General features: G+C 29.0%; 1 protein-coding gene across 8 annotated transcripts in view; it reads left to right on the top strand.

Annotated features, from left to right (window-relative positions):
• Nucleotides 1–24618, top strand: part of Ufd4 (ubiquitin fusion-degradation 4-like) — a 166108-nt gene that overhangs the window by 139973 nt on the left and 1517 nt on the right. For 6 of the 8 annotated variants that reach the window (XM_067280333.1, XM_067280330.1, XM_067280328.1 and 3 more), the window contains 14 exons: nucleotides 3699–3855; nucleotides 3942–4030; nucleotides 4121–4251; nucleotides 6241–6286; nucleotides 7127–7346; nucleotides 13795–13877; nucleotides 14193–14320; nucleotides 14402–14600; nucleotides 14780–14908; nucleotides 14978–15228; nucleotides 16096–16270; nucleotides 18025–18206; nucleotides 18275–18353; nucleotides 18441–18534. In XM_067280333.1, the coding sequence (XP_067136434.1) occupies nucleotides 3699–3855; nucleotides 3942–4030; nucleotides 4121–4251; nucleotides 6241–6286; nucleotides 7127–7346; nucleotides 13795–13877; nucleotides 14193–14320; nucleotides 14402–14600; nucleotides 14780–14908; nucleotides 14978–15228; nucleotides 16096–16270; nucleotides 18025–18206; nucleotides 18275–18353; nucleotides 18441–18534 (1963 nt within the window). The remainder of the gene's footprint in view (nucleotides 1–3698; nucleotides 3856–3941; nucleotides 4031–4120; nucleotides 4252–6240; nucleotides 6287–7126; nucleotides 7347–13794; nucleotides 13878–14192; nucleotides 14321–14401; nucleotides 14601–14779; nucleotides 14909–14977; nucleotides 15229–16095; nucleotides 16271–18024; nucleotides 18207–18274; nucleotides 18354–18440; nucleotides 18535–24618) is intronic. The other 2 variants (XM_067280332.1, XM_067280327.1) reach the window with 1 other exon arrangement.

Below are 24618 nucleotides of genomic sequence, written 5' to 3'. Positions count from 1 at the left end.
TTTATAATTTTTAAAATTTTTCGTCCTAATTTTTATTTATTTCCAAACTAAGGAAACAGAGAAACACCTGCACCAGTCTTTTTTTTTTTTATTTTGCTTGCTTGCTTGGTGCCAAAAATTTTACTGTTTTACAATTTTGTTATTTACTGTTGTTCATAAATGTATTTTGTTAACTAATTAATTATTTTTCTTATTAATTTTATTTATGTTTTCAAACATAGGAAACATGTTTACTAATCAATTTTCTTTGTATAGTGTGTTTTATTGTTCTATATTTCAGCTGGATGATGATGATTTTTTGAACATTCTTTCTGAAATGCATTAATTTTTTAAAAGTTTATATTATTAGCAATTGCAAAGTACAATATATTAGTTGAATATATTAATAATTAAAATTAAATTAATATAAATTTAATATTAATAAAATTGAATGTGATTTTTTTTTTCTATTGTCTATGATAAAAATTGAAATAACTTGTGTTAATGATTAAAGTACAACGTCCTACTAACTTAAGAGAATTTATTGAAGAGAGACAGAAAACTAGTGTGTATGTGTTTTTATATATATATATATATATATACTGTTTCATATAAAGTGATGTTGTTCATGAAAAATAGATCAATATGCATAAATCTTATATCATCATGTAGAAAACAATATTCTCTTTAGTGCTGGCTTAGTGCCATAAGCAAATAATGAAATTGAACAATTTTATTTTTTTGTCAAAGTAACGTAATTTATAACAATAAAAATTTAGGACATAATTTAACTTTTTTTTTTTTTGTATTTTTTACTCTGAATGATAATATACTATTGTGCTGAAAACTACATTAAAAAATAAGTATGTGTGATTTTTTTTTAATCTCTATGATAAAAATTTGACTTTTGGTGAATTTTTAAAATAAAATACATCGAGTGACCTTGAGTGACTATAGTTTGGACTGTCATTTTGAAGGGTAAAGTACAATTGACTGGGTCATATTAAAAGGGTTAATTAAGAAAAAAATTATGATATTTTATATTCTATTTTTTCAATTGTAATTTAAGTTTTACTTGGAAAGCTAATTCTAGACTAAATTAGTTCAAAAATATTTGTTCTAATAAATACTTTGGTTAATTCAAAATTCAGAAATAAGGTAATATGCTTAACTTTAAAATTACAGTCAACTTCGCATGAGTCGACACCCGGATAACTCGTCACTCATCAGTTACGTATTCAGTTTTTTGTGGTCCCGGCTGACTTACATAGGCATTAATGTTATTAACCTTAAAAAAGCTCGGTTTACTCAACATCGTTTAACTCGTCACCACTGGATAAATCAACATACTTTTTCTGTTTCACACTTTTTAGAATTCTGATAAGTCAACTCCCCCCTGAAAAAATGAGTTCACACCACACAGTAACTATGTGGTGTGAACTCATTTTTTCAGGAGAGGAGTTGACTTATCAGAAGTCAAAAAAGTGTGAAACAGAAAAAGTATGTTGATTTATCCAGTGGTGACGAGTTAAACGATGTCGAGTAAACTGAGTTTTTTAACATTAATAACATTATTGCCTATGTAAGTCAGCCGGGACCACAGAAAGCTGACTAATTAACCCACGGTGACGAGTTATCCGGGTGTCGACTCATGAGGAGTCTACTATATATTAATGATTGAATCTGTCTGTCAATCTATTACACTCTGATATCCAATAATTTTTTTATTTTCTGGCTGTTATATAACAGGGGGAAAGTATTGTAATCAATCAAATTTTGATCCTCCAGAATTTTTGCATTTCTTAATGTTTTAAGGTCTCCTGATTCCAATAACATCAAAAAATGTGAATGCTTCTGAGTGTATTTGTATGGGTGTTTGGCCTGTATTTTGCTTTATATTTCAAGATTCTATGAACCAAAAATTTTGAAATATGACAGGAATAATTCTATATATGGGGCATTGATGCTATTACATTTTGGAGATTATAAGTCAAGAAGGGAGATAGAGGAGAGATGAGATCAGACACATTTTTATATCTTGAGATATACACACCTTTCAAACACATATCTTGAGATGAAATCAAACACATTTTTATATATACTGAGCTTTTACAAAATGATTTGTGTAATTATAATGCTACTTAAGGGTTTTTAAAATTTGCTACATATAGCTAAATATACAAACAACTTTACTTGAACTGATATATTATTTGTTGAAAAATTTTTAAATTGGACTCTTAATGGAAAGTTTGTTCATTATTAGCATTTACAATTTTTAAAAAAATTTATCCATGCCTCATCCATAAGGCTTTTGTCTTTTATAATAATAATTATAAAAAATTATTTTTAATAAATGAATCTTGTAACATATGTTTCAAACACAATTTTCTCTCTTGACTTCCTGTTTGAGTGCCAGGAAAGTTGTGCAAGAACCCTTGCCAGCTTTTTCTCAAGATTTTTTTTAATTTGTAAAAATTATCTGCTTATCTGATTTATTTGAAAAATACATAAATTTTTGAATAAAATAAGAAATTGATGATCTAAATTTTAAATTTATTTTAGATATAATAGAATCTGATTAAAAAAATCAATTATTTTATATCTAAAATTATGAATTGAGAAAATCTATATAATATAAACAATCTAGAAGTATGACTAGAGTAGAAATAATAAAACTTAAATTTGTAAGCCTAAAAATTATTTCTAATAACAAATATTAGTTGACTGAAAATAAGTTAGTTATCCTGAAAGTATTAGACACAGAATCTTTAATGAATTATATGTTATTTACTATGGAGGAATAAAAAGGATGAAAAATTTACAGATGTATTGAATTAATATCAAACTGTGAAAGTTTCAGACAATTTATGATGTTTTAAGATAATATGTAGTGTACAGTTTTTCTATAATTTTGCAGAAAAACAATTTTTTTTTCCATTAATATCTTCAAGTCCCTACATTAACAATTAAGTTGTTAATATTTTTTTTAATCTGTGAGGATCTGATATTACAATCTGACTTTCAAAAACAAGTTTTCCAATAAAGATATTTCCATCTTGGCTTCTAAAAAATATTACGGTTTTGTTTTTCTGTCTACTTTCAATGATTTTTCTTTTAAAGATGAATTTTTTTGTAAGAGTTTTTATAAGTAGCGATTTAAAAATCAATAATAGTTCTTACAAACTTTAAATCAAAATATATCTAAAATATAAGTAGTCTGTATAATGGTTATAAACTTCTGTTTGTCTAATAGTAATTGTTTTGAAAAATACAATATTAAAAGATAATTAATCAAAATTCAGTTATTCTGTTATTTTGTGAGTCTATTATTTTTCCAATATTGGAAGAAAAATAGAAGTACGTGCTTCTTGTTAATAGAATTGCATGATTTATTGTGAACGTTATCCAAATATGGATAAATTTCAGTAACTGTGTTTCATTCTTTGAAAGTTTTTGTATTTATATACTCTAATTTGTTTCAGTTTTTTTTCTATATATAGCTCAGAATAAGTTCTTAGGACAAATCTTCAGAAAGTATGTTTCAAATTTAATTGATATTAATGGATTTATTGGAAAATAATAATCAATATTTTATTTTAAATAACTTAAATAATTATATATACTTAATTATATTTATATTAAATATTATAAGTAATACTCAAATATTTTATTATATAATATTCTGTTGTAGTAAGTATAATTTCTGTATTACTGAAAAGGAGGAAGATAGAGGTGAACTTCGAAATGGAAAACGTAGAAGTTGGGATGATGATTTTACATTAAAACGACAGTTTTCTGCTCTTATACCTACATTTGATCCTCGTCCAGGACGAACAAATGTTAATCAAACAACAGATTTAGAAATACCTCCTCCAGGTATTTAATTCATTTTAAGTAAGAAAATACAAATATAATTAAGGTATATTTAGAATTTTCATCTGTTACTTGAATTTACTAATTAGGTTCAGATGAATCTAAATCTGAAGAAATAAGAGAATTAACATTGCAACCACAATTGATTTTAACACTAAAAGGACCTAACTTACCTGGGGTAAATAAATTTAATATTTAGATAATTGAACAGCAATTATTTAAGTTAATAAATTTTTTTCTTAAATTTGTGTACTCTCTTAATTTATAGGTTCCTGATTTAGAATTGGAACTATCAAATCCTGATTGGACAATTTTTAGAGCAGTACAGCATCTTGTTCAAGCTTCTGAAATTGGTACAAGGCAAGATAAAATACGACGATTGTGGGAACCAACTTACATGTAAATATATTAATCATTAAAAATAATTTCAGATTATATTAATATTAGATTGTAATAACTGTACAGAATTTTAGAAATGATTCATATAAATTAGTATTTATTTATAACTTTAAGCTGGATATTATGTGGATGAGTCAAAACAAATTGATTTTTTTTTTGTCCTGTTGAAATTTTAGCACTAACAAGTTTTCTTAGTATATATCACTAAAAGTTAGTTTCAGTGCATCTGACCAAAAAAAAAAAATGCATGGAAATGAATTACTTCATTATACAGTATCCCTTGATTAACACAGTTAATTAAAATCCTTCAATGCTACTGTGTATATCAAAATCACATTAATCAAATACAGTGGTATCTCGGTACTCGACTGAACAATCACAACCCACTAGAACAAATTTTTGTTTAATAACAAATATTTTTCTTTTAATTTTGTCATCCATAAGAAGTTTTATATGATAAAAATTAATAACTAATTTAAAAATAAAACAAAACCTTAGAGCTGCCTACCTTCATCATACAAAATTATACTTGATTCAATTTAATTTCTTCACTTAATGCATGCAGAACATAATCATCATGTCAGTGACACACTAAGATTTTTTGCAAGTCCATTCATTGATTTTTAACAATTTCTTCCTGAAATTTCTCTTTTGTGAACAGTTTTTGGACACCCTGTATGTTTTCTGTCCTTTGGTTTAAAATTTCTCAAACAAAACTTATAAAACCACATTTGACATGTTCAATATTTAGGAGCATCATCTTCATACACTACAAATATCTTTTACTGTTTGTATAGCATTATATCTTTTATGAAACTTAAAAAGCATACTTAATATACTTAATACACAGATGCTTTTGTTTGATTTTATGCAAAGAAAATGTGAAGTACAGTTTTAAAATAAGCTTCTAAACAAAGAATACAATCTCACAATTAGCAGTAATGTGTTAAATTTCACAACTGTTGTAATTAAACTAAATATCTATATCAGAAATCACCCTCAGCACAAAAATAGCAAATTCACCAACACCTTATTTGCTGAGAAGAATGTATCTATGTTAAGTAACGACGGCTGTTAAAGCTGCATTAATTAAAACTTTTGCTGTGCATATAAAGGGATTGCTGAAATTAATTTTGCACATTAATCAAATCCTGCATTAAGCAAGGGTCACCTGTACAAAAGTTCCATTGTATTCATAAACAATACATGTATTTGAAATAGGAACATTAATGATACTTTATTTTTGATATGTAAAACAAAAACACCATTACCAATGAATTGCCAATTATTGTAAACTGTTTTTATAGTTGAAAGGTAATAGTTGTTAATTTTATATTATAAATACAAAAAAAAATTAATTAAATTTTCATGCATTTAAATTTAACTAATTATATTTTTTCATTTATAATCTAAAATCAATACTTGTATTAAGTTTATGATTTTCAGAATTTTTTTTTATGCATTTAAATTCTAAAATTCATTTAGCCAATGAAATTCAAATTCAAAGTAATTAAAGATAACAAATTTTATTGACTGTATTTTATCAGTTAACTTACTTTGTGGTTAGAAATATAAATATTAAATTATGTCATGTACAGAATATTAGTATATAACAACTGTAAAAATATTGCCATAGTTTTTTGTAACATGGATCATCAACCAATGCCAATTTTAAAAATACATTAATTTTGTTGAACAGTCAGATGCACTCCAGAAATAGCTTGATTTTAGATGTTCAACTGTATTGAACTTTCTCTTATTACAAGTTACCAAAGTTTTGTTCTCATTTTGTTGTTTTCAAATTAATTAGTTAACTTTTGTTAATTCGAGACTTAATAAATTATATTCCGCATCCTGTGACAATATACTTTTAGTTGTAATTTGTTGTTTTACATATTTTCTTTAAAAATACTATTCTATATTGCATATTTTGCAGAATTTAAAAATGCTTGTTATATTATTTTAATAATAATTATAAAATTTTTCTAGTATCTCATACAGAGAAGCTAAAGATGATGAAAAGAAAGCTAAGAAAGTAAGAAATAATTATTTGAAGAATTGTTTAAAATTTAAAAAAAAATTTTTATGTAGTTTAATAATTTTTTAAATTCCTACCATATTAGAGTTAATGAACTGACATCCAGAATATTGAATAGAATTAATAAAATATTGTAATGAATTTGATGTCATAAAGTAGTATAAATGTTTCTTTGAATATTTAATTGTTCTGAATGTTCATTATACAACTTGAAATAAATTTAAGAAGCTGAATTATTTGGAAAACATGAAAGCGAGTTTTTAGTATTATATGAGATAAAATGAAAACAGAAGTTAAGGTTAGGCAAGTATAATGACAAAATATCTTGAAATTACAGTATCGACAAAGCTGAGATAATTCATTTTGAAGAGATGTTTGTATTAGAATCTTTTATCGAACTAGTTCTTGTAGCTTAACAGTAAATGGAAACAAACTGATTTACAAGGAAAATAGAAAACAGAGCTTTTGTATTTTATTAGTATAGTGTTCTTATTAGCAAAATTGAAATTTCACGGACAAACTTTTATGATAGAAGTGAATTAGTATGTTTATTGTTTTTCAGATAATTTAAGTTTCTGTAAAATAATTTTACAATTCAAGATTTTATTTATTTTTAATGTTACAAAATTTGTAAATAATGTCATTTGTTTTACTTACTTCCTCTTTTTATTTTCTATTAGTTTTATTATTTTTTTTTATATTTATAAAAATTATTTATCAATTTAGAGTTTAAAGTTGTTCATAATATTCATAGTATTTTTCAAAATATTTTAAAAATTTACATACTTTATTGAGTGTGAAAATGATTTAAAATTTTATTTTATTTTATTTATAAAGGATATGGCAGATTCTGTTCCTATTGTTAAATCTTCATTACCTAAAGATTCTACATTAAAAGATCAAGATTTCACTGTAAATAGTCCAAATAATACAGCAACTTGTACTCTTCCTTCAATATCTTTAGATTCAACTAGTTGCACAGTTGAAGAAGTCTTACAAGTACTACGATTACTTTATGTGCTTTCAAAAGAAAATCCAAATTGTATATATGACAATGGTAAGAATCTAATGTAAAATAATTATTTATTTATATAATATATATATATATATATATACAGTGGAGCATTAAAAATACAGACTTTATCTGGATTTTCAAATATACATGTAAATTAGCCAAACTCCAAATACACTGAAAATTAAACTTAGATGTTCTAAAATTCAAGCCAGTATTTCACAAGGAATGTAGGAATATTACAAAAATTCAAAATATAATTTACAGAATCAATACAGTAGAGTCCCAAAAACTCCGCACTTGATAACCTGGCAGTCCAGACAACTTGGCCACACTCCCACTCCGCCACCATGTGTCTGGCACATTATGTCTGATGCAGAAATTATTGCTGCTGTCACAGTTAATGAAAAAATGCTAGAAAATGATGAAGACATTGACGTTGAGGACTTCACTGTACAAGCTCCTAAAATATCACATAGTGAGGAACTAAAGTCTGTCGAAACCGCCCTTCAGTATTTTGAACAACAAGGTGTGTCGGTAATGGACTTACTGTTCCTTTGTCGTCTTCGTGATGAAGCAGCAAAATGCAGAGTGCAGTGTGGAAGACAACAGGACATTATGCATTTCTTTTTAAAAAAGTAGCCAGTTTTTGCAAAGTCAGCTGGTTAATTTTCATTTTTATGCCTCATATAGTATTTTTGTGAGGTCTGTCTTATCAGATAAATTACTGTGCACTGCATATTCATTAATTTTCATTTCCATGTAGTAAAGGCGCTATGCCTTCATAAAGTATGTACTTTTCCTTTGTTTAAGGGTATTTGGGCAGTTTATTGTGTTGTATTCTCAAGCAAATAATACATACAAGTACAGTACAGTATTTTCTGAGGAAACACTCGTACTTATTCTTTTTTAACCCCACTCCCAATAACCTGGCATTTTCACAAACTCTGCTAACCTTTGGTCCACATTAGGCTGAGTTTTCGGGACTCTACTGTATATTTAAATAAAAAATGCACTAATCCTAATTTAAAAATTAAAAAAATTACAAATTCTGAATGAATGTTAGAACATCAATAATGTAAGGCTGAAAAAACATGAACAACAAAGCTACTATTGAAAGGGGTTAGTATTTGAAAAATGGAAGAGTTCAACAGTTCAAGTCTGATACTTGAACTGTTGAACTTTTAAATTATAAACTTTGTAAATTATATATTGAATCTGTTATTCAGCTCTTCAGTTCCCCCTTTTTTTGTCTTATAAGATGCACTTTTTTGTAACTAAAATTTATCTGAAAATTAGAACGCATCTTGTAAACCAAATTTTTCTTCAAAAACCAAATCAAATATCTTTTTAATTATTACAAGTCTAACTTTAAATAATTTTTAACTAAGTTGAAAAGTTACATTATATAATAATTAAAAACACAAAGTTTGATTCTTTATAAAGAAAAGAACATCTTAGATATCTCCATGTATTATGTAAAATAAGTATGTGAGATTTTCTTACAGTACATTAATAAAGTATGCTACATGGAGAGATGTAGTATTTATGAAAAGTGATATCAGTTGTATACATACAGTATGTATATACAAGGTGTTGCAATATAATTTAACCAGGAGATTCTCATCAATTACCATTTAATTACAGATTTTATGATATTGAACATTACTAACATAAAATAATAAGAACTATTCCATTGTTCATGAAGGTGAGGAAGGGATGTGATGACTGATGGTGACACAACTCTTACCAGTTTAAAAAATACCAAAAATATCATTCAAAACTGAAAGAGTTAGTAAATAATTTTAAAGACAAAGGAATTACAACTGTTAATATTTTGAGATGTAAACTGTGTGATACTACTACAAATTTGGATGAAAAGCATCTCTCTTCACAGGTTAAGCAGCACAATTCTAATAGGGAAAGAAAGAAAAACAAAAAGAGGCAGAAATTTATTTTGCCATCATTAAATTCTGTAAAGAACAATGGAAGCAAGAAGAATGAATTTTCACATGAACTGGTTACAGCTTTAATATGGTCAAGGATTGGTCTTAACTACGTAAATCATCCAGCATTCAAAAACTTTCTGGAAAAGTATACCAAGCACTCATCCTTGACCAAAGCATTCTAAGGCAAAGCTATGTGCAGCCTGCATATGAATCAGCATGTTGAACATTCTCATTGGTCCAGCCAATACAACTCATACTGTTAAGAATTTACAAATTAGAAAAGACAAGTTCTACAACTGTTGTGTAGGTCTTCAGTGATGCATGTACCAGACTGTGAAACTTTGCAATTTTGTATGAAAAGGTTTGGTTACATGTAATAGGCCAGACACTAAGCGCATGCTCAAATGTAAAGTTGGCATATATGAATCTGAGACATGTCACTTGTCTTGCACATTGCCTTAGCAGAGTATGTGAAGCAATTAGGATTGAATTTTCTTGGGTCAACGATTTTACTTCAGAAATAAAAAAACACTGATTAAATGTCCTGCAAATGTACATCTATATAAAGAGATAACTGGCTTGCCACTCTCAAAATACCTTTAATAACCAGGTGGGACATGTGGATTCAAGTAGCTTATTTTATATTGAAAACTTTTAATCCATGGAAGCATTCATTAATAAATCAGACAAAAAATTTTCAGTGGCCACAATGTATCTCAAGAAGCTGTTGAAACAAAAATCCATATTAAAGGAACTCTACACTTCATTCATATAAGTTCCTGTGCAGTTCAGTTTCTAAGCATGAGGAAAGTGATCTGTCTACTGAGAAGCAGAGGAAGATTTTCAAACACACCAAAATCCAGTTGGATAGATTTACTTTAGAGAAACTTTAATACTCCATGAGGAAAAGTCTAGATATTCAAAATATAATTCCTGAGACTGTTCACTTACAAAACCTGGAATTTTTACTGAAAACTAAATATGCTACTCTGAGATTTGTTGATGTTGAGAGATTGTTTTCAAATTCCAAAGATTTACTTTTCTTTCACTGTCTGCAGCTGACTATGAAGAATGTAGAATAACTGTGTTTGCAAGTACATTGCTTTTCCGTTTGTAAATTATGAAACTGGATGGATCAGATTCTAAAAGTGACTGATTTAAATTTTCTATCATATTCTTGAGTTTTGTGTGATCTATGTATATTTTATGCACAATAAAATATTTTTAGGAGCACTTTTTGGCACTTTTTAATCCCCTTTTTTTTAAAAAAGAAAATTTGTGCCTCAACTTTCCTAGTTTACTAATCAGAAATGAAATACTTCATCATCTGTTTTATTCTTATATAGTTATCACTATAGCTGCTGATGTCAAGTTAATGTTGGGAGATTTGCATTGTCATTTTGATAATAAAATGCTAATTAAATAAATAAAATGCAATATTTTGAATTATTATATCTGATGATAGCTTTTAATTACTCTTTCATTATCATCATCCTTTATTGTCTAATGGGAATTTCTTCCCTATTACAAGGGGGTTACATTTACAATGTTTATTTGCTTTTTTTACTTTACAATACTCTTTGATTTTATTAATTTACACCTGTTTTTCCGCAGATACATTCCAAACATTTTTAATTTGCATCTTACAATCTTATTACTCTTTTTCATTAATAATAACATATTTTAATACTTCCTTAGTGTTGATTAGTTTGTTTTTGTAAATGTCAATTATTTTACCAAAATAGTTATAACTTTTATATAAGTCTTTTTTACTTGTTTTGTTGAAGTTTTTTAACAGTTCTATTAGCGAGTTGCATTTATAAGTTCGAGCTATATCATAATGTTCACGAATGTCGTTTAATTTGGACATTTTAATATTAAATGACAAGGTGTTAAATCTTCGGCGCTACATAAGAAACGTTTTGTTGATAAGCTTATATAAGTGTTGTTTACAACGAATATTTATTTAAACAAAGTTGTACCACAAGGCGTTTTACATTCAAATTTACCGAATATAACCTATAAATTGAACAGATGGTATTTTAAACAACGGAATATAAGCAATTAATAATATTATTAAATTATTCATTTTATTCACCAAGGTAGGCTTCTCCACTTGGACGGCCTGGACCTGTAGGTTTTGAGCTTGGATCGATTCCACTATGAAGTTATTGAAAGATTTTGTTTTATAATACAAATTCGAAGTAATCAAAGTTTCAGTAATTGCTAAGAAATCCGGTTCGTATTTAGCACAAAAGTTATTTATTAATGACGTTGTATTTTTTTGTTCCTTGGCCATTCCAGTTAGCAATGGAAGCCTTTCATTATTCTTTATGACTTTGTTGTATTGCTTAACGTGATATCAACTGTCAATATTTATTTGATTACTATAAGGACGAAAATTATTTACATAAACCAATCTGCTCAATCCTAGGCTATATGTTATTTTTTCTTGGTTTATCGTTAATATATCATTACGGAGTTTCACTTGGTCTTTTTGTTTTCGCAATTCATGAAGTATTGGGAGTAAATTTTTCCTTCTTATCCTTGAGTTTTTAGTCAAATCTGGGGAAATTTGCATATCTTCCCATTCTTTTGATACGTTTTTTTGTTGTTTCTTGTGAATAAAGGTATAAAAAAATTTATCACGAAGTTGCTTATTGCTGAATGTTATTCTTACTGTTGTATTAGGTTGCTTTGTGATTAAATTTGTTTCTGTAATCTCAGTTTGGGCTATATCATGAATATTAAGTACATTCATTATAAAGTTATATACCTCTAACTTAGATATGGATTTTGAACTCGGATATTTGTATACAATTATTTTTTTATAATTATAATCATTACTTAAGGAGTCTATTTTAAATTGCGTTAATTCATTTTCACTTTTTTGATTTTCTAGTTGTTGTTTTAAATTTTTAATTTCTTCCTCCATTTTTATCTGTCTTTCCTTAGTCTCACGTATATCTTGACGTATTCTTTCTAAGTCTTCTTTTATATAGGCCATTTGTTCCAACAATTTATTATTTGAGACATTTATTAAATCTGATATTTTAGTCCATAGAAGTGCGGATGAGGTGTCAAGTTGACTTGCCGAATTAGTAAGAAGACTTGAATTAATATTAGGTGACTCACCTGTTGAGCCTAATGAATTCTGCTGACCAGGTTCCATATTTTGATTTGATAATTCTTTTGTTCCTTCTTGTAAATCACTTTTCGGTTGTGTTCCATAATCCGTAATGAGTTTGAAGTTTGAAGTGCTTGGTTGAGCTTGTTTGTTCTCTGTTCTCGTTCTGGTCTGTGGAAGTCTTCCACGCTTGACTGGAGATTCTTTGCATATTATTATTTTTATATTATTGCTTTTTCCTTTACCTTCACTTAGATATTGTTAGTTTAAACTTGTTTAGTAATAAATTAATCAAATGAACAGTGATTCATCATTTCGCAGCACAAATGAAAGGTTCACCAAAAAGTCACTCGCAGCGTCGCGTTACTCTTTCATTATCATGTAGAATGTATAAATATAGTGTATGATATGATAGCTTATGCACTACAATAAAAGCTTCGTGGGATTGTATTGTATATATTTATAGAAATTTATTTTGAGACTTACTGAATTTTTTAAAAAATTTGATATATAAAAGACATTTTAAACAAATATTTAGGAAAACCTATGAATGTATTATAAATATTTCAATTCTAGATGAGATTTTTCTACATTGACACTGTTGAAATATTTTAAATACAAAAGTATGTTTTAAGTGCTGTTATTTAAAAATATATTTATAGAATATAAAATATTTAATGAATTGAAATGAAAGTTTAATGAAAAATTTTTATAGTTATATACATATGTACGAGATAGGGCCAAAAGTTTCCAGCCTATGTTTTAGATATTATGGGTATAAAACAATGATGTCATTTTTTTGATATGGTTGTCTTGTAGTTCAACACACTTATTACATCTTGGAATTAGCATTTCAATACTCTTGAAAAAATAGTCTGCAGTTTTGTCTTTCTGCAAAATGCTCATAAACTGTCTCCTGCAACTCCTCTTCACTTTTTCAAAGCTTTATTTGTGTTTCAGTAACAGGTAGTAATCACTTAGGAGTCAGGTCCTGATTGTAGAGTGGGGATGATCAACTCTTCAAACCCACACAGCAGCCTCGGTAATGGCAGCAGTGTGCACTGGCGCATTGTCCCACAAGAGGCAAAGATGATGCAAATTAATGCAACAAGTTTAACTAAAATGTGTTTCTAAGCAACTGACGGAAATTGGCAGGAAAAACTGTTTTATTAATCCACATACAGTTGGTGCTATCTGATACTATCATTATTTTATTCCTATCGGGTCTAAAATATAGTTAGGCCAGAAACTTTTGGTGCCTACCATGTACTGTACATGCATGCCTTTTTAGAAATGAGAATCTTCAAGTTCTTGATTTTAATAATGGAATTTAATTAGAACTTTAAATTTTTATTTGTTTTTAATGTCAGTTTTTCTTACTATTTGTTTATATTAACCTTAACTTGTATATTTCCAGATTTGGAAGATTCAGTTTTCAATGTTCCTGCTGATGATTTCATAAGTAGAAAAATTACAAATAAATTGGTTCAACAAATTCAAGTAAACTATTTTTATTATCTAAGTTATTTGTATTTCTAATACAATTATTTTAAAGTTTTTTTCAATATATTTGTTTCGAAATTTTTATAAGCATACTATATAACATAAATTATTGTTTTTGTGTGTGTTCTGTGTTTGTATTTTATGAGAGAGAAGACTGCCACTTGCAGTTAGTTGTCTTTTTTATTTAAAATATAACAAATAAATATATTTAAATGATAAAAGCAGTTTATTGATATAAATGTTTATGATGCTGTTATTAATTTTATAATGAAAACGTATGTTAATCAAAATGTAAATTTTTTTAATCTGAAGGATCCCCTAGTATTAGCATCTGGAGCACAACCTGAATGGTGTGAACATCTCACCTATTCCTGTCCAATGTTGTTTCCATTTGAGACTAGACAACTGTATTTTACTTGTACAGCATTTGGAGCATCAAGGTTATTTTGCATTAGCTACCTTAAAAATCTATTTATTTTTTATTTTTTTTCCAGATCATTAAAGATGATTTATTTATTTAGATCAATTGTTTGGTTGCAAAATCAACGTGATGCTGCGTTGGAAAGAAATAGGGGACCTTCTCCTAGACGTGATGATCCGCATGAATTTCGTGTGGGACGACTTAAACATGAAAGAGTTAAAGTTCCAAGAGGAGATCAGTTATTAGATTGGGCTATGCAAGTAATGAAAGTACATGCAGAAAGAAAGAGTATTTTAGAAGTATGTTTAAATTTTAATGAATATTATAAAATATTTTTTCTACAATAAGGTTATATGTAAACTTTAATCATGTACTGTAAATAAATAAGTAAATGTTTGAGTATAAGTTGTTTGATAAGTTATTAATAATCTAATATTTTGACATCTTTTAATATGCTACTGAAATGTTATAAATTTAGGTTGAATTCATTGATGAGGAAGGAACTGGTTTGGGACCAACATTAGAATTTTATGCTCTAGTGGCAGCTGATCTTCAAAGAAGAGATCTTGGTTTATGGCTTTGTGATGATGAAATTCATCATACTAATGTAAAAATTATTTTCAATAGAATTATATAAAGATTATATTCTACATTGATATTTTCTATAATATTATAGAATATCTTTCAGGTTGAAACAGGAGAAGGCTTGAAACCACCTGGTTATTATATTTTTTCACCTTTTGGCTTATTTCCTGCACAATTACCACAAGATAGTGATGATTTGGAGAGGGTGGAACAATATTTTCATTTTCTGGGAATCTTTCTTGCAAAAGCATTACAAGATAACCGTCTTGTTGATCTTCCTTTATCTCGTCCTTTTCTAAAATTGATGTGTCATGGCGAAGTATCTAGTAAAATTAGGGACAAGTAAGTTTTTAGCCTCTGTCCAATTAATTGATTTATTTATGAATTGTTATAAATAAATGTTTTATATTAACCTTCTTAATAGCTATTTTTAATTTGCTATAAATTTTAAGGACTTATCAGACCACAGTTTTCAATTGGAAAGTATTAAAAATAGCTATTAAGAAGGTTAATTAAAATATAGGACAAAAAGCAAAAAATTATAATGCTTTATATGTAGATGACCATACCTTGAGTTTATCATGTTTTATGTTGCATTAGTAAAAATGTTTGTTAGAAAGTTTTCAGATTTAATATACATAAGAAATAACAGAAATTATTCAGGAAAAAGTTATTTTCAAAACTCAGATGATTACAAAACAGTGCATTGTTCAAACACTGTTTTATTTCTACTAAAAAGAAAATTCTAATTGCTTTCATTGGAGTAAATTAAAAAATTATAAAGTTTAAATATTTCATACATTTCTCTAGAACAGTCTCAAATTCAAAAAACTCATCATTTTTACATTCTAAATGAAAACAATTTACACTTGAGTAATTGATTACCTAAATGTGAAGAGTGCTTTTTTTTTTTTTTTTTTGCATTGGTGCAGTTTAACTTTTACATGCATATATAATTTTTTTAAATTAACTCTTCAAATCATTTACAAATATTTTGTATTGTTGAATATATTCATTTATTGTAAATATTTAAATATATATAAATAGTTTCTCATGAACTATAGCATAAAATTAAATATATAAAACAATAACTAAAATGATTATTTGACTGTTAAAAATAAACCATAAATAACTATTACATTAATAAAAATAAATTAATTATTATTATAAATTATATTTATATTTTTCTGAATTTTTTTCCACTTTCAGGGAGTCACTTACCAATCATTCACTTACAAATATGGCTTACTCATTAACAGAAGATGATTTATATGCTGTTCTCAGTGAGGAGCAAACAAAACGTACTAGAAAATGGAAAAAAACTTTACCTCAAGTTGCTCCTTCATGGTTTCATGGAATATTAGATTTTGAAGATTTTCTAGAGGTAAATTACCCTTTTATATATATATACTTTTAAAATAAGAGAATAAAATGATTAATATGAAATCATGTTATAAATTTTGTGATATGTGTCCATTGTCACTTTCACAGAAGAGTGAAATTACTTATTGTATCAAATCATTGATCATTGATCTTCAGTTGATCTGTAAATAGGAACAAGCATTTACTGTTAATAGTAAATATTTTGAAATTAAAATTAAGTAAATAAAATTCCATGTAAGGAACAATGACTTTTTCATATTTTATAATTTAAAATTAATAACATTGTATTAGAAGAAAATTCCATTTTCTTCAACTTTTAGAAAACTCTGTAGAATTTCAATTTTAACCTCTTTAGAAATTTAATTTAATAAAGTACATAAAGCATGAAAATATGATAAGTAAAATAATTGGGTATTCTTAGTACCCATTGAAGTTAAAGTCCAGAGGTTCAAAAAATGTTTTTTTTTTTTTAAATTAAAAAAAAACTTTAAATTATTTTTCACTGATTAAAGTTTATTTATATTTAGAAAATAACAACAGATCGTTTTTTTTTTCCTCTCTCTCTCTCTCCTGGCTAAAGTGGTGGTAGTCTTGAAGTAAGAAACACTCTTGATGAGTTTTACTAGTTTATACAGAGTGGTCTTGTAAGGTTGCACTGCAACATCCACAAAATTAGTTGACTTGAAAACCCTGTTGTGAAGTAAATCTATTTCTTCTGACATTCTTTTTTAACTTTTCTGCTATTGTAAAACTTATGTTTTCTGCTATTAATTTTATACGAACTAGGGATTTTTATCACTGATTTCTATTTCTTCCTAATATAAATCAGTGTGTTTGCAGCTACTATTTAATTTTTCTTTATTTTGTTTCATAGTGGTTCACATTACACTTTAAACTAGTAGATGATATTAAATGTTTTTCTCCACTGACTCTGTATTTATAGAAAATTATTTTCAAAAATTCTATAAATATATTAGTTATTAAAAATTATATAAAAGAATCAGCAAACATATTTGAAGAACATATTGTATTTTATACAAATTGAACAAAGCATCTTTACAGTAATTCATGTTCAAACATTTTGTTAGTTAACAGTCACATTGTAAATGTGCTAAGTCTGAAACAGAATTTTGAAAGATTCATCTGAACCAAGAATAAAATCTTGTTAATCTGAAGCCATGTATATCAATACACTGCTTTAAATAAAACAATTACTAAGAACTGTGTTTAAATATTTACTGAGACTAATTTAATATTAATGGCTTTGATTAAGGTAAAAAAAATTATAGTAAAAATCAATATGTATTAAGGAACATGACTTGTTTTCATTATTATTATTATCATTATAAATGAATTGAGCCTTATGAATCTGATATTTTGACAAAATTATATTAAATAGTAAGATTTTTTTAAATGTGCTTTGTATTTCTTGTTAAAATTATAGAATTTATAAATAAAACTTTCTTACAATTCCAAATTTTTGCATTGTAATATTTAATTTCTGTTTCAAATACAATTTATGTATCATCTATTGCTAGACTAATGAATATGGCTTTCCTACTGCCTTGTGTTTACTCAATAATTAGTTTTACAGATAGTTTCTCATCTACTATCAGTTATTATGCCATCAATCAATTCTTAATTTATTTAAAATGTTGCATTAATTTTTATTTTTCTAAGGTATAGAAACAAGTTCTATATCAATTGATTTTTACTGAAATTGGATTTATAGCAATTTATTGTGTTTTCTTTTAGATTAATGCACATCAGGCAACATTTTTGAAGCAACTTCAAGATTTAGTAGGACAAAAACATCGCATAGTAGCAGATAAATCATTAAGCAAAGAAGATAGAGCCAATCAGTTAAGAAATTTAACAATCCAGTTTCCTGATGAAAATGGTCAATTGGGAATTCCTGTCAGAGTTGAGGATTTAGGGTTAGTTTCATAATATATAAAAATTAATCAATTTCTTCTTTATGTGAAACTAATTGCTATTTCTATAGGTTAACATTCCAGTTTTGTCCACCATCAAAAGTGTATGGTTTTGTTGCTGTAAATCTGAAACCAGATGGAGAGAATGAGGTAAATATCATTAATTATATATTTTTTTTAAATAATGAAATTTAAATTGATTTGTTTTAATAATAATTTTCTTACTTGTTTATTCAGGAAGTTACTTTAGATAATGTTGAAGAATATGTGGAACTTATGAATGATTATTGTTTACATACTGGAATTCGTAGACAAATGGAAGCATTTAGAGGTAAATTGCTGTATTTATATCAAAAAGTATAAAGAATTAGAAAAATTCAATTTATTATGCAAAAGTGTTAACATATTTTTTATAATTAAGTGAAACCTACCTTTTTTTTTTTTTTTTTTTTTCACATTACCTGTGGAACATAAATGGCAAATCCTGGGAATCTCTTGTAGGCTTGAATTGATTATCTTGCAATATAATAGTTGTATTATCCATTGAAATCAAATTAGATATATATTAACACATTATTTACAAAGATTTTTATGCAAAATTCAGAAATTATCAATATACAGGGTGTTCAGAAATTCCCATTACAAACTTCTAGGACTTGTAGAGGGGAGTGAGTACATAATATTTTGATTAGGAACCCATGACCAGAAACGTACCGTTTCCGTTATACGACGGTTTCAATTCAGATGTTTAATTCTTCCACTTCTGCTTGAGAAATTTGAACTAGTCGTGATGCAGTACAATTATTAGGTAACTATTTGAAAGGAAACATAACAAAACATCCATTTATCACTTAAGCACATTTGTTTTTATTAACACTTAAACTTTACGTGTTTACATTATTCCAAAACAAAAAAGAACCCAGCATACTGTACGTACAGAACAGTACTGATGCATTACAACAGCAGCTCGATGTGGCAACCACCAATGTTCTTACACACATTGTACCTATGAAGCATGTTCTGGTACACACTCTCCATCCCACCTGGTATCTCTTCAATTTCTAGTGCAGTGACCATAACTCGTGCCAGCAGATCTTTCTCTCTCTACAGGAGTCTCATAAATTAAACTTTACATACGACCCCACAAGAAGTAGTCCATAGGAGTTAAATCCGGCGATCGCGGCAGCCACGCAGTTGGACTACCTTGGCCTATCCATCTTTCACCATATTGTCTGTTGAGATGTCTCTGAACCGCACGTGAGAAGTGAGGTGGTGCACCATCAAGCTGAAACCACATTTCTTGATGGACCTTCAGTAGCACAGCTTCCAAGAACAGGTCCAGTACATTTTGTAGGAAGATCAAGTATGCTGGACCAGTTAGCTTGAGTGGAAGGAGGTATGGTCCAAATCACATGACCGTCCAGAATACCTGCCCACACGTTAGTACCAAACCGGTGCTGAAATCCATGAACATGCGTGGCATGAGGGTTTTCGTCTGTCCAGACATGGCTGTTTTGCGAATTCAGAACACAGTCCCTGGTGAACTTATATTCATCTGTGAACAGAACTTGACGTGGAAACAGGTGTGTCGATGCAGCGGTGCAGGAACCATGTGCAGTAAGCAGTGCATTGTGGAAAATCAGCTGGACCCATAGTGTGTACCCTTTGTAAGTGGTACGGATGTATTGTTGCTCACGCAGAACGCCCAGACGATACTGTGACTAACACCCATTGCATGTGCAATTGTTTGAGTACTCATTGACGGGTTCTCTTCGATGCGATGCAGTACATCATCTTCAAATTTGAGCCTGCGGCATTGCTGTGGAGCACCACAGTCCTGCCTCCTCACAGTGAAGGTATCTGTTTCTCGGAGCTGCTGCATAACTTGGGCAAAAAGTTTGTGTAAAAGTAATGGTGTGCTACGTTGCAGAAAACATTCGTGATACAGCCGAATAGCAGCTCTTCTGTTACCTTGAACTTTGCCATACACAAGGAGTGTGTCTGTGTATTCTGAAAATGTGTACTGAACCATGTTTACTGTATCAGAGAGACATAGGCAATCTTGCAGCAAGGCAGACATTAAGTGACATCAGGTGACCATCTGACGTAGTACACGTCATCCTGTCTACCCTATTGCATACCAGGACAAGCAACTCTGAGACTTTTCTCTTTCCCTCAGCAGAAGTGGAAAAGTTAAACATCTGAATTGAAACCATCATAGAATGGAAATGGTATGTTTCTGGACATGGGTTCCTAATCAAAATATTATGTACTCACTCCCCTCTACAAGTCCTAGAAGTTTGTAATGGGAATTTCCGAACACCCTGTATATCAGATTCCATTTGGTGACCATTAGTGTTTTTAAAAAAGTAATGCATTCAGCATTATCAAATACCAATTTCATACAATATCATTACTTTTTTTTACATAAAACTGCTGAACTAATACAGTGGATGATTGGTTACTGAACAAATCAGATAACAAACACTTTTGTGAAAGATTTTTATGTTTGGACAACAAACACCTCACAGAACAAACATAACACAAGAAGAAGTGACGTAAAATAATGAATACCGACTGGTCTTCCCTTGTCTTCAGGCAACAATTTGAAACTTTTCGGAGTGTGGGAGACGTTGATATCAATGCTCAACCCGGTATATACTGATTGGATAGTATTCCTCCGAACTTTGAAACTCTCCCTTGTAATTTCAGCCTTTTATTTTTCTGACAGAAATGATTCTTTTATAGTATTCATGAAACTGTCAGGCGGGCACTCGTTAAGTTTTGCATCGGTTTTTATTTTCGAAAGGTGAGAGTATAATAGCAAAGGTAGAGAGTGGGCAGAAGATGTTTGATGTTCCTGGGCAGTATGGCTTGAATAGGTCTATAGTAGGCTGAAGTTCAATCTTATCCAAGAAAGATACAGTATTATCAAGAAGACTCAAGCAGCTTAAGCAGTAACAAAAATTACATCTAAGAAATAAAGAACATTGAAGAGCTCATAATGGAACCCAAAACTGATCTGACAACAGAAGAACTCCAAGAACTCTTAAATGAAGAACACCAAGAAACTCAGCAAGATGTGTTTTATTTATTCTGAAAAAGAGGAAGATGAAAAAGGATCAATGCCAACATCTGCTATTAAAGAAGTGAGAGGATGTCAGAACAACGGTGTGGGAACGCCGGGGGAAGACGAAGTCGTACCCCCTTTTTGTCGGCGAACAGGTCGGCAAGACCCACCCCACTGTCAAGGATGGCTAAATTTATCGCGATATCCCGTTTTATCGGGATCGGTAATTTAATTGTCAGGTTGAGTGAAGGAAGTGTGGGGTCGTCGATAAGAAAAACGGCAATATCCATAGTAGCAGGACAACATAGATAAGATTTATTAGAACAGAGGATCGAGTACATCGATGCGACGCATTCCGTCCCTAATCGCGGGAGAGAGAGAGCTCACAATTGTTAGGGGATTCATACCTCTCGGTTATCGCTTATGATCGAGAAGGTTCTTCGGGTCGGCTGAAGGTTCTTCTAGCGTCTTCCCTGGCGGTAAGCGGCACGATCGGCTTCGAGGCGGAGGCTCCGGCGTCTGGAATGGCCTTCGTATAGGACTCGGGTCAGCGGGTCGTTCCCCTTCTTCCGACCTCTTTCTTAGATATCTTCCCCCTTTATATACCCCCGGTCCCTTCCGTAACGATCACCAATCGCGATGGAAGATGGTGACTTGAGTTCCATGACTCAGGTGGGATCCGGAGAAGGAGGGAAGCGGTTTTGACGGCGGAAGACTGTACATCCTTCGAAGCTTGATCGTTATCGCGAATCTCGATCGTTATCTCCCGAGGGGATTTGAAATAATGAAAAATTAAAATCTGACCGGCTCAATTCAATCCTCACAACAGCCTTAGAATGGCAGCCAAACCAGGTGGAGGTTAATAGGCTCAGGGATCTACAATCATAATGCTATTAATTACTTCTGAAAACTCCTGAAGAAGAAAGAAAAGCAATCGAAACTGGACAGATTCTTTAACCCCCACAAACGGAAAAAACAAGACTAATAAAAATGCAAAATTGTGTATATATGTATTTTTATTATTACATATAAATGTAGTAAGAAAGTATATATTTTTTATTTTTTGGAGTTTCCAGAACAAATTAATCAAATTCCCATAAAAACCTATGATAAATTGATAATCAGTTAACGAACAATTTGAATAACAAACAAAGTCTTAGAGCGGATTATGTTTGTTAACCGATCACCCACTGTATATCTGGCATAGATTTTTTTTACAATTTTTGAAGTTTCTTATTTACTTAGTTTTGAAACTGATAATTAACAGTATTGAGAATATTTTCACTATTAAAGGTTAATATTGTTTAATTATTTACTGAATACAGTGGAATCTTGCTTAATGAGTGTTTCGCATAACGAGCAAAAACAAATTGTAAAAAATTGACTTGTTTAACAAGCGATGTTTCGCGTAACGAGTGACCAGGAGAGGGGAAGTCCCGGATTTTGTGCATACTCCATTAGTCTGATCACAAGTGACACTAAGATGCTAGTGGAACACACTCATTTTTTCAAACTTGAGTTCACACACACACACACACACACATACACAATCAATTACTTATATATATATATATATATATATATATATATATTTGTATATCTGTAATCTGTAATTTGTAATGGTATGCCTAAAATGCCCACTAGGGGCACCCTAGCAATGATTTTAAGTTAACAATAAATTATTATTTGTAATAGGAATTTATTGTTGATATGAATTTATTATTTATACCATGTCTTATTATATGCCTTGATTAACCTTGCGCTGCATATTCACAACATCCCATGACTCAGTGAACACCATGCAATGACTCATGGGAAATTTGTTGAAAAAATGACAGATACATTTAACATCAAGGTTTACCAGCAAAGGTAAATAAACAAATTAAACTATTTTAAAGTATTTATAGAATGTTTAATAACACTTAATAATTATTTTAAATTAGCGTCATGTCCTGTTTTCTGTTTGTGTATTGATTTATTAAGATTTGTTTTTAGGATAAAGAATTGTATACATTTATATATATTATACGCATCAAACTTTTAAAAATTAAGTATATAAAACTTTCATATATTAAGTGGATGAAATGTGCTTCATGGGAATTTGTAAAGAATGCCCACTAGGGGGTGTCCCGGGCTACTAGTTAGTTATAAACATCAACAACCATAGCCCGTTATATAATAAACACGCCAAACGATATGCCAAATTCTTGGACTATGTAAAAGCTGTAATTAAATATTAGAAATAAATTAATTTGACTAGAAGTGGGCAGTTATGCTGCCATCTTGTATATTAAATTTAATAGCCAATTCCAAAGTAAATTTTAGAAATGTCTAAATTAAAAATTAATCATTTATAATTATTAAATTTAATATGAGATGGCAGCATAACTGCCTACCTCTAGTCACATTATTTAATTATAGCATTTACATAGCCCAAGAATTTGGCATATTGTTTGGCATGTTTATCAGACATTATCTGTGAATTTTTTCTTTTCTGTAAATCAAATTCACATTTCAGGTTGGTTCATTCCTAGCTAGAAAAAAAGATGATGATGATTCACACTCCTTAACAATGTATATTGTATAATTTTCTTTGACTAAACATTATACATAAAATATTTGAGTATTTCTTTTTTTGGCATGGAATGCATTATCATATTTTACATTAATTTATATGGAACTGTTTTGCTTAACAAGTGTTTTGCATTACGATTCTGGAACAAATTATGCTTGTTAAGCAAGGTTCCACTGTACATGTATTGTATAATATACAGGTATATTTAATTTGCTCATCTGACTCTTCTTTCAAATGTTCATTGACCTCTAATACTTGTAACCATTGGGAAGCCCTGATGTAAGACTATAAATAATGTAAGTACAAAATGGTACAAAAATACTCAAAATTTAACATTTTAAAAAAAATCAATTTTTAGATAAAAATCTATAAGCAGAATTTTGCCATATGGAACAATGGATGGGAGTGGCTCAATTTTCTAGTAATAGCTGAACCTCCCCTATTCTCCCTCTAGTTATGTGCTTGATTTAACTAATTAAAACAAATACAGTCCCCGTTACGACAAAAGGAATTTAATACAGACAATATCATGTATTAGTGGTGTGATTTCACCATATGCCTGCTAATTTAGAGAGATTGCAGTAATGAATAACATATTTTCTGTTCATTCAAAATATCAATAGATAATGCTTGTAAATTTTGCAATTAAATTACATTTTTTTGGATTATGTGAGATAAATAAAAGGAGTTTTGGTCTATGACCAACTTTATATGAGAAAAGTCAAATACAAAAAACTATTACCTTATTGGAATAGGGTAATAGTTTTTTG

The sequence above is a fragment of the Centruroides vittatus genome, unplaced genomic scaffold, assembly GCF_030686945.1.
Source record: "Centruroides vittatus isolate TY-2023 unplaced genomic scaffold, ASM3068694v2 contig_883, whole genome shotgun sequence".
NCBI lineage: Eukaryota > Metazoa > Arthropoda > Arachnida > Scorpiones > Buthidae > Centruroides > Centruroides vittatus.
This window is presented reverse-complemented; position numbering and strand designations above follow the sequence as displayed.